This window comes from Toxorhynchites rutilus, chromosome 3 (assembly GCF_029784135.1).
Source record: "Toxorhynchites rutilus septentrionalis strain SRP chromosome 3, ASM2978413v1, whole genome shotgun sequence".
Taxonomy (NCBI): Eukaryota; Metazoa; Arthropoda; class Insecta; order Diptera; family Culicidae; genus Toxorhynchites; species Toxorhynchites rutilus.
In genome coordinates this window covers 186,737,510-186,749,218 of record NC_073746.1, presented here as the reverse complement: position 1 = coordinate 186,749,218, position 11,709 = coordinate 186,737,510, and the positions used below count along the sequence as shown (strand labels likewise).

At 44.1% G+C, this 11,709-nt stretch overlaps 1 protein-coding gene across 1 annotated transcript; it reads right to left on the bottom strand.

Annotated features, from left to right (window-relative positions):
- Window positions 1-5,160: 5,160 nt before the first annotated feature.
- Window positions 5,161-8,070, bottom strand: LOC129773734 (uncharacterized). Its single transcript, XM_055777378.1, has one exon. The coding sequence runs from the start codon at window positions 8,068-8,070 to the stop codon at window positions 5,161-5,163; it is 2,910 nt and encodes a 969-aa protein (XP_055633353.1).
- Between the last annotated feature and the right edge of the window lie 3,639 nt (window positions 8,071-11,709).

Genomic DNA, 11,709 nt, shown 5'->3' with positions numbered 1-11,709 from the left:
CATCGTAATATGCGTTCGGCAGAAAATATTGCTGCTGTTGCTGCCAGTGTGGAGGATGACCCGAATGTTTCGATTCCACAGCGTGCTCAGCAATTGGGCTTGTCAAACACATCATTGTGGCGAATTTTGCATTTGGACTTGCACCTACATTCATATAAAGTCCAACTGGTACAAAAATTAGAGCGTGGTGACCATGGAATGCATCGGGCATACGTCGATTGGGTGAACGAACAACAGCAGCAAAATGCTGAATTTTCGCATCAAATTTTCTCCAGAAATGAGTCATATTTCGAGCTCGGGCCCAAAATTTCCGTATATGGGGCTCAGAAAATCCACACGTGATTGTTGAGAGGCCATTGCATCCGCCAAAAGTCACTGTTTGGTGCGCATTATGGTCTGGTGGAGTCATCGGGCCGTATTTCTTTGAAAATGAGGACGGCGAGACGGTAACTGTGAATGGTGAGCGCTATGACCGCATGTTAACCTTTTTTTTTGCCACAAATTGAAGATATGGATACGGATGACATGTGGTTTCAGCAGAACGGCGCCACGTGCCACACAACACGACCGAACAAGGCCATATTGCGAACAAAATTTGAGGGACGCATAATTTCGCGTTTTGGTGATGCCAATTGGTCGTCCAGATCATGCGATTTGAACCCGCTAGACTTTTTTTTGTGGGGTTATGCGAAAGACCGTGTCTATGCCAACTCTCCGCAAACTCTTGAACATTTGAAAGACAACATTCGTGAAGTTATGACCGAGATTCCGACCGAGAAAAGTTATCGAAAATTACCTGTTCCGGATCAAGGTGTGCGAGGAAGCCCTAGGTGGACATTTGAATGATGTTGTATTTCACACATAATGGCATAAACCAAACTTTAATTTGAAATAAAAGTTTCATCGAAATTCGAATTCCAAGTGTGTTTTATTTCAATTTACTTTCGGAATTTAAAGTTGGAAAACCCTGTATATACATTTTCTGTTCGTTTGTGTGAGCGTTAAAAACTCGAAAAGTACGGATCGGATTGAACTCAAACTATGATACAATATACAAAACAACCAAACACATCTAGAATTGTTGTTACAACATAAAACAATGGAAAATACAACTCAACCATGCCACCACAATGTGCCACAGCAAAGCGTGGCAGGGTACAGCTAGTTTATTATAAATTGCTTCCGTATGGCAGAACACTGAATTCAGATCGCTACTGACAACAACTAGGCCGTTTGAAGCTAACGATTGGCCAGAAACGGTCAGAATTGGCCAACGGAAAAGGTGTAGTGTTCCATCAAAACAGCGCAAGGTCACATACGTCTGTAGTGACTTTCCAGAAACTTCGGGAGCTTGGTAGGGAAGTTTTCATGCATCCACCATATTGTGATAAGAAGTTGGGATCAAGAGAAGATTGTGAAAATCCATTACTTGAGGCTACCTTCAAAATGGCAACGAATTATACAACATAACGGTGCATATTTGACCCAAATCGGTCAATCCAAAGCTGGAGATACGTGAAGTAGCGTTGGGATCTCATATTGTTTCGCGTTTCGACGAACGCTCGACTGTGAATGGTGTCATGTTCTAAATAATGGAAGTATTACCTTTAAGGTGGTTACTTGAAGAAAGAACATGTACTTTTTTCCAAATACGTTTATTAATCAGACTCAATTACTTATTATATAACGTTTACAGAGTCAAATTTCATCTTAATATATATAACTTATTTTCTATATACTTAAGACTAACAATTTGATAATAACTAAATCTAACACTAGATTAATTGGACATGATTAGGATGGAGCGAGTGGGGTAGTTTGGTTTGATAAGGAAGGAAGGAATCAAATTGAGATATCATTTCTTTTGAGAAATTGGTAAAGAGGAAGCATTAGGTTGAGGTCGCGACTTACTAAGATATCTCTAACCGGTAAGTCAGATTGCCTTCCTAGTGCACTGAGTGAATCCGAAAAGAACATGTACTTATAAATTTTTGCTCAATATACAGTTCAATTCCGAAATCGCAAATAAATCACCATGAGAATCAAGTAATTTTATCACATTGTAGATATCGGATTTTATTTCAAATAATCATAATTGACAGATTGTTGCATTAGATAATTTTACTGAAGAGAAAAGTGCAGCGGGAACATATCGTTTGTTAATGGATGTCCAATGTGGGCATGGTCCAATACAACTAGTTTCAACAAACTTAAAAATGATGATTTTGACATTAAGCATAAATGACGTGCAACCACCCAAAACATCAGAAGACTATGAATTAGGAAAAATAAACACAATTACAATTGGCAGTAATATTGATTGCTGATCGAACAATATATGCAAAATGGAATGTTTCAAAAAGCTACTAATCGGGCTCCGCGAGAACCAAAAGACAAGGACATCGAACGTTGCCTTAAGGTAGTAACCCGGTGTGACGGGTTCAAAAAATCGTCTTTTTAACATTTCCCGAAAAAAAAAACATCTTAAAAATATACTCAAAAAATTTCAGACCAAAATAAAAAATTTATAATTTATAATACGTAACCTTTAAAACATTAAATTTTTTAATAATAAACTATTTTATTTAAACAATTTATCAAAAAAGAAAATACATCTTGAGAACTTTTTTCACGAGTCCGCTATTTTGTTTTAATTTTTTTTAGTATATTATCGGTTACTTCATTAAAATAAAGTCTGCAGAATAATAATCTTTTTGAATTTTTTATTTCAGATGACTTCGGAAGGATGTGTGCTTCCCCAAACCAGCTCATCTTCTTTTCGAGGACTGCACTCTGACGTCCACTCTGACGTCAAATATTGAAAACAAATTTATGTAAAATAAACTACACAAATTTTTTTCCTATATTTTGAAACACTAATAAAAACATGTAAAAATTTTAAAACGATCGCATTTTATTTTCTTGTTAAAACAAATTTATGAAAAAACCTCGAAATTTCGGTCGTCACACCGCGTTACTACCTTAAAGACAACAAATACGTTTCATTTTTCATATCAATAGACCTTCACATTTGTGCCTCAATGATATCTAAATATAATCTGAACCTAAATCTAAATGAAGTTTGTCTTAATGCCTAAGAATGGCGAGAAACGTCTTTTTGAGGCTTGGGCGAGACAAGTGAGACAATGGAAACATCGGTTGGGCACTCGACATAACGCCACTGGTTCGTTATAGGGGAAGTGGAGGCATAGTGGTCACCCCAAGGAATATGCCCATTTCCATTTCGCTTCATATCTTCCACATATCGCTTCAATTTCCATTTTTCGAAGAATATTATAGTTCAACTCATTGTTGTTCAGGATAGCAAACGGCATTTACTATAAAAAAAACAAAATAGTACATTTTTCATTATTATAAATAAGGTGAAAATCGTTTTTTTTTGTTTGGAAGTAACCTAGTGGGTGCAAAGTGGTCCACTCGCACATATCAAGCTAAATAGGATAGATTCATGCTTTTTCGTTCAAATTTGATCGAACCATATTTGATATAGTAGGTACATGTATGAAAAAAGCCTGGCCTATTCACCTAGAGTCTCAATTTAGGTTTTCTCGTGCATACAGCCACAAAAGGAATCTCTTCAAGAGCAGAATGTCATGAGGTATATCAGCTTTAGTAAACAGAACAATGTGCATCGTTATTCACCTATGACCACATTGCCCCCAAACATCAAAGTAATTTCTATGCTAATAAATGAGATTAAACAAAATACCTGTTTACCTCTTTTAGAATATGTGAACAGTCGTCAAAACTGATGATTTGTCCAAGATATCAGGTCGAATAAACTAAATTTCACGAGAAATTCCTTAGATACCATGCGCACTGAACTACGGCCGAATGGCTATCGAGAGAGCATGTTCTGTTTTTATTTATATTTTGACATGCGACACTACTGAAGTATAGGGTGACTCAAAAGTCATTAAATTCTTCAAACATAAGGTGACTATCAATACGGCATCTATAGTCAACAGTTTGAGGGATCATTCCAGGGCAGATTACATAATGCGAAACGAACAGATTCACACTGGATCGTTTCGATGCGCTGAATAACGTTCTGATAGTAAAGCCAAATGAAAGCTGGTTGATGAGGTTATTTGAATTTGCTATTAAGGCGGTTAGCAAAAAATTGTGTTAGTCCACGAAATCTTTGAAAAAACAGAAAATAAAAACTATTTTTTAATTCTTCCCGATATTTTTGCAGATAAAAATATGTTCTTGCAAAATTTTGATGATTTTGAGCTTTAAAATGATGTATATACCATTATCCAAATAAAATGTTTCGAAAGCTTGTTTTCGACTTTCAAAAGTAGTGAAAAGAGATCTACATGGTAGGTTTCGAGTTTGAGTCACTGTATGTCGAAAACACGGACATTCAAAGACGACCGAGAAAAAATTAACGATGTGCCACATCACGGACGACAATCCACTTCTTCAACTGATGAAAACATCAATAAAATAAAAGAAATTGTTCTCAGACATCGTCCTTTAAATTTGTAAGAGCTAGTTCGCTGTAAAAGCTAGTTCACATTTTAGTTGGTGGCTTGGGCATGAGAAAAGTCGCAGCATGACTAGTGTCCAAAGAGCTCAATTTTATTCAAAAATTTCATATTTTGATCCCACGTTTATCTAACGCATAATCATCTCGACTGGCGACGAGACATGGTTGTGACTTTCTTCTATTCCCGAAACTCAAATTACCGCTTTGTGGATTGGTTTCGAAAGCTGTTGCGACAGCAGTGAAAGGCAACGCACTGATTTTTGTAACGAATATTTATTTACTGTTTCAAACTGCAAGTTAGTTAAGCATTAGTTTTAGTTTAGCTTTATAATTTCATTTGCTTACATTTTCAGTGGTCCTCCAATAGGTTGGCCTTTCAATTTACCGTCGAACTTCAAATTAGATTTAGATCCTAAGTAGTGTGTAGGTTCAGTAGTACAATTAAGCTCTAGATTAAGCTATTGGTTTAAGTAATTTTACCTTTTCTAGTTCGTAAGTAGATCTAGAACTAGATAATAAGCTTGAAATCCAATTTCACGTAATTTTCAAATTGATTTAAATAAATTTACAAAACTATTTCACCGCACATGAGATATGTTTTCTATTGTTTTGTGTATACATTTCTTTTCTATAGCCCCAATTCATCACAACATCGCAGCTGACAGTTTATCGTTCAAGCGGTGGAACCGGTAGAGACAGGGTGGCCAGCTCGACGGTACCGTTGTCAACATCCTCCCCCGGTGCTTCCCACCGTCTCCTGGGACAGCACGAGCATCCACGTCGAGCACGGCGAGTTTTGATGTCGGCCGCCTGAAGATTCCCTGTTGCGTTCGCACTAAGGCTTGTCGAATCTTGCCGTCACAGCCTTGGAAGACCTGGGTCACTTTGCCTCGGGCCCATTCGTTGCGCTTTCCTCCGTCTGCAACCAGCACTAGATCGCCGACCTGCAAAGGTTTGGTTTCGGCGAACCATTTTGGTTGCCTACGGATGACCGGTAGATATTCGATCAGAAAACGCTGCCAGAACTTGTCCAGTTGCCGTTGAATTCCACCCCAGGTTTCCCGCAAATTATTTTGGGATTCGCTAATCCCCACACCAGTCTGCTTCGCTCCACTAGAATTTCCCAAAAGGAAGTGATTGGGTGTTAAAGCTTCTGACTCCTCGGAGTCAAGGGGTAAGTATGTCAGAGGCCTCGAATTAACCGTTCTCTCCGCTTCTACAACCAGCGTTAAAAGTTCTTCATCGTTTAATTTCCCCTCCATGTATGCATCCTTCATAGCCGACTTGACAGACCGTACCAACCTTTCCCAAGCGCCCCCCATGTGTGGAGCCCCGGGAGGTATGAAACTCCACTTCGTCGTTGTGCTGGTGAATGTCACAGACAACTCTTTGTCGATCTGCTCACGAAGTATACGTTCCGCACCTTGGAAGTTCGTACCGTTGTCGCTAAAAATTTCCATTGGCGACCCTCGACGACCGACGAATCGTCGTACGCAGGAGATACAGGAAGCCGTTGACAGACTATAGGCAACTTCAAGATGAACAGCCCGAACGGTGAGACACGTAAAGAGGGCGATCCATCTCTTCACGTTCGATCTTCCAACTTTCGTCAGGAACGGGCCAAAATAATCCAGGCCTACGTAGGTGAACGGACGGTAATGCATCGCTAGGCGGGCTGGAGGAAGTGCCGCCATCGGTGGATTGCTGGGACGTGCCTTGCGGATCTTGCACAGCTGACACTTATAGACCACTGACTTAACAAGCTGACGTAGACTCGAGATGGTAAAGCGCTGGCGCAGTTCGTTAACGACGGTTTCGTTGTTCGCATGTCGATAGCGACGATGATAATCTTCCACCAGAAGTCTCACTGCTCGGTGCTTTGGTGGCAGGATGAATGGAAACCGGGCATCGAATTCTAATTCTTTTGCCGCAGCTACACGACTTTGTTGCCTCAGCAAACCATTTTCATCTACTGCGGGCATTAATTGGTACAGCTTGCTGTTTCGATCAATGGACCCATGACCTTTTTGTTGAGAATCTCCCTGTTCAAGAACCGCCGTTTCGTCTGGATAGCTTTCTCGTTGGACCAGCTTCATTATCGTCCGTTCAGCGTCGAGCAGTTCAGCTTGTGTAAGGGATCCGCACCGCTTCTGTTCCGGTTTAGAGATGTTGAAGAAGAAACGTAGAACGTAAGCCGTAGTGCGTAACATCCTCTTCCAGGTCGAAAATCGTTCGAAATCCAGCACTGGTTCCATCGCGAAATGAAACAACACCGAAGGTCTAGCATCTTCGGTTGTCACCTCCACCGTTCCAGTCATTTGCGGCCATTTCTCCTCGGGAAGTCGCAGGAAATCCGGCCCGTTAAACCATTGGCTATCTGAGTGGAAATAAGGTCCTCGGCCCCACTTGGTAGCTTCATCTGCAGGGTTAAGTTTGGACGGTACCCACCGCCATTCACTGACATCCGTGATCTCCAATATCTCGCCTACCCGATGAGCTACGAAGGGTTTGTAGCGTCGCGGGTCCGACCGTATCCAAGATCTTGCTGTCGAAGAGTCTGTCCAAAGGAATCTCTTGGAGAACACAACCGGATGATTGTCTTGCACGAATTTAAGAAGACGCGCCCCAAGGACGCATGCTTGCAGCTCGAGCCTCGGGATGGACATCGGTTTTAGCGGAGCTACCTTGGATTTTCCGGAAACTAACACACAGTCGCCTACGGTCGTTCGGATATAAGCTGCACACGAATAAGCAATCTCACTTGCATCGACAAATACGTGAAGCTGAGCATCCTCATACGTGTCTTCTGTGGCTCGGGGAAAATAACATCTGGGTATTCTCAATGTTGAAATGAACTCTATCATCCTTGTCCAGCGGTTCCAGTTTTCGAACACTTCATCGCTTACTGTTTCATCCCACTGCGTTCCAGCTCGCCACAATTCTTGGATAAGCACCTTTCCATGGATTATAAACGGCGCAAGTAATCCCAGGGGATCGAACAACGACATTACGCACCGTAGTACCTGACGTTTCGTCGGCCGGGTGTCATGGTGCAGAAGGTTCGTAACTTCATCGCTCATACGGGTGGAGAAGCTCAATTCGTCAGAGCTTGAGGTCCACAGCATTCCAAGCACGCGATCCACTTGTTCGCCGCAATCTAGGTTAAGGTTCTTGCTGTCTATTACCGCTGGTTCTCCGAGTTCCGTTAGGACCCTTTCACTGTTTGATCTCCAGTTTCGTAGATGGAATCCTCCGTTGTGATGAATCAGCCGTACTTCTGCCGAAACCTTCACCGCTTGCGTTTCGGTGCCGAAACTGTCGAGGTAATCGTCGACATAGTGGCTCTTTAAAATTCCTTCGACAGCTCTTGGGTATTGCATGATGTGTTCCTGGGCATTCACGTTTTTGACGTACTGCGCCGAAGCAGGTGAGCACGTAGCACCGAACGTCGCAACGTCCATCAGGTAGATTTGGACCGGCCCATCCGCAGTATCGCTCCACAGAAAGCGTAATGAGTTTTTGTCATCCTGTATTATACCCAATTGGTGGAACATTTGTTCTATGTCTACACTAACAGCAATATAGTACAGACGAAAGCGGAAAAGTACAGCGGGTAAGAGGGTAAGCTGGTCCGGTCCTTTCAGCAGTACACTGTTCAGTGATACACCGGAGGTCTTCGCCGCTGCATCCCAGATGAGTCACACCTTTCCAGGTTTGTTTGGGTTCGTAACTGCTCCCAATGGTAAAAACCAAGCTTTCCTGGGGTTCGCATTCTCCAATTCGGCCGGCGTCGCTCTATGTGCATAACCCTTTTCTACGTACTCTTTTATTTGACGACTGATATTCTCACGTAGAGCTGGGTTGCGGTCCATCCTTCGTTGTAGACACTGATGCCTTTGCAATGCCATACCGTAGCTGTCAGGTAACTCTATTTCTTCTTCCGTCCACAGTAAACCTGTTTCGTAGTGTCGGCCGATACGCTTCGTCGTTTTTTCCAGCATTTCTTGAGCTCGCTGTTCTTCCGCGCTGAGACAGTCCCCAAGCTGCCTTACTCCACTCTCCTCCACAGCAAAGAACTGTTTAACAGCTTCGTGTAGCTCGTCGTCCCTGTTGCAGCCGCAGATATGGAAGCTGAATCCTTCGTTGACCTGTGAACCTTGACGTCCGTAGACACACCATCCTAATCGCGTTTTGGCAGCGATCGGTCCGGATCCATCTCCCTCTCTCGTCTTCAACGGCACTGCCAGCTTCAGGTTGTCTAACCCGATCAGAATTGCTGGTCTAGCGTTATGGTAGCTTTGAATCGGCAACTGCCTCAGGTGAGCAAACCTCTTTGTTGCCCTCTCTACATCGAAGGATTGCATCGGTAAGTCCAAATTCTGTACCGTACGGGCATTCACTAATTGGTAACGACGCTGTGGTTCCAATCCCGAAACAGTAATCGTCACCGTCTTTGAATTCTTCTCTACTCTCGACGTATTTCCGGTCCACCTCAGACAAAGTGGTTGCGAGTCTCCTGCTATGCCAAGCTGCGCTACCAGACCGCCCTCGACCAGGGTTAATGATGACCCCTCGTCCAAAAAAGCAAAGGTGTTGACCTGGCCCGACTTCTCGTACAACGTCACGGGTAAGATCCGGAACAAAACACCGGAATCCTGGGGCCGATGGGTATTGATATTCGCTAATTGCGTTACTGGTGTCGTTGCTTTCCCGTGCAGCAATGGATGGTGTTTGAACTGACAACCGTTTACGTTGCACTTGCTGCTAATACGGCATGCTCTTCTGCCGTGTCCATACAGACAAATTTGACACAAGGTTAGTGCCCTAACCCGTCGCCATCGATCATCGATTGAGAGCGCTCTAAACGCTTGGCACTCGCGAAGCTTGTGACCTTCTTTCTCGCAATGTAAACACCTACTGGTCTTAAGCTGGGTTGTCGTTGTAGTGGCTGTCTCGTCGGCCTTATGTGAATTGACGTACACTTTCGATTTCTCTCTTGCGGTGTTCTTTCGTGGGTCCGATTCATACAGCACTACGCTTGAAGCGTCTTGCATCACCCCAGTCATATAGTCACTGAAGGTTTTCAAATCAACTACAGCACGTCCTCGCTTGTAGCCGGCCCACATCAATTTCTGATCCGCAGGCAACTTTCCGACGAGTTCCTGTAGTAGGGTAGGATTCGCCAAATGCGCTCTCTCGTTAGCTGCTTCAATATGATCGCACAGCTCTTGAACGACCATCCCGTATTCGATAAGAGCCTCAAGCTTATCTCCTCGAGGGGCGGGCATAGCTCTAACTTTCTGCAGCAAAGCGTTGATAAGCAACTCTGGTCGCCCATATCTCATGCGTAGAGTCTCTATCACCTGCGGTACTGCTGCCGGAAATACAAGACGACTTCGAACGCATCTTTGGAGCCGAACCATGTTCTCCCCGTGAGTGTAACCGCATGTCGTCGTCGTATACTCAAAATTGGAGATAAATATCGGCCATTCGGCTGGATCGCCTGAGAACGTCGGAAGATCGCGCGCCAAAGATTGACGTGATGTAAGTTGTCGTGGAGTAGGTATCGACTCTCCCTCGTCCTGGTTCCAATCTGGTGGTGGTTCTTCCCAAGAGCTCGGAGGATTATTAGTTGAAGGCTGCTGCATCAGAAACTGCTGCGTGGGTGGAGTTTGCGCTTGAAGCGGCTGTAAAGGAGACTGATACGTTGACTGCTGCATCGGTGCAAATTGTGCTTCAGGCTGGATCGTCGACTGCTGCGTTTGCGGGTACTGCGCTGGGGGTGGCTGTATAGGAAGATAGTACAGTGGATGCTGCTGCATCGGAGGTTGCTGTATATGGGATTGTCGCATAGGTAAATCCTGAACTGAATACTGCATCATCGGATGACACTGCACCTGTGGATACTGCGCTGGTGGTTGCTGCACATGTGGATACTGCACTGGAGATCGTTGTACCTGATAAGGTTGCCACGGAGTGGACTGTACCGGAAGCTGCTGCGCTGGAATCTTCTGCACCGAAGCAGGCTGCCTTGGAACCTGCATTACCGGTAGATGCTGAGACGACTGATGCTGCGTTGAATTCTGCGGCATCGGCGGAAATTGCACCCGGAGACACTGCATTTGAGGATTCTGCAGGGAAATTTGTTGAAGTGGAGGTACTAACGACTGAGTGGAAGATTGCTGCGCTAACGATGGCAGCGTAGGTTGCTGCACTGATGGCTGCATCACTGAAGACTGAACCGAAGGCGGAGTCATTGATGGTTGCATCGTAGGCTGCTGCATTGCAAGCTGTTTTTCTGACGACTCTGGTATGGGGGGCAATTGAGTTGATACGAAGGAGGAAGGTGTACATTGACTAGTCTGTTTTTGCAAGATAGTATGATTCTTTATTATATTTGAGTGCGCGTGGGCTAAACGCTGCTGCTCGTTTCGGGAAGTTTGCATAGTTGGACATAGTATTGATTGAGAGATATTGCTTTCTTTCGCTTGATCGGTTTGATTTTCAGAGGCATGACACTTACCAGGTGATACGTTAGGATTAGGGTTAGAAGGTAATACGCTAGGAGACGGCACACCAAGTGATTTTGCGCTCTGTCGCGGCAGTCCGTCTTCGCCAGTTGTACCTTCGGTAGTCAGTCCTCCTGTTGGAGGCATTATTGACAAACGATGTACGGTTGAATGCATCGCTTCCATTGCCATCCGGCACAATTCCAATTGTCGCTGTAAGTGAGTCATCTGAGGGACGGTTGGTTCTGACTGCGCTAAACACTGCTCCAATCTGGCTCGCAAGTCACGGACCAGATTCATAGTCTCTCGCCGATCCACGTTATCTTCTATCGTAGGTACTAGTAGGTGGCTTAGGTCTTCGGTAGTGTCGAATGTTGGGATGGTTCGATCTCGAAGAGGGGAACTATGGTGAGGGATGTTAACGTCGGACGGCGCAGCTAAGGGAAATTCCTCGGCAATACCTCCTACTGTCGCATCGGAATTCAAATCAGTGGATTGAAGATTATGCTGCTGAATCTCCGAAGCTGCTGGCATTTGATTTCCGCCTGCCGCGCTAGATTGTGGATTCGCGCTATTTTCAATCCAATCGTTCACTCTTCCGATGCTGTCCGCTCGACTCACTCGACTCACTCGACTCCTTCTCTCTTCCTCAGCGGCAATCGAAACTTCCAGTAGTTCCTTTTG

What these genes read in the sequence shown, in the direction of transcription:
- LOC129773734 (XM_055777378.1), bottom strand. Translation starts at nt 8,070, where the DNA reads ATGTTCCACCAATTGGGTATAATACAGGATGACAAAAACTCATTACGC.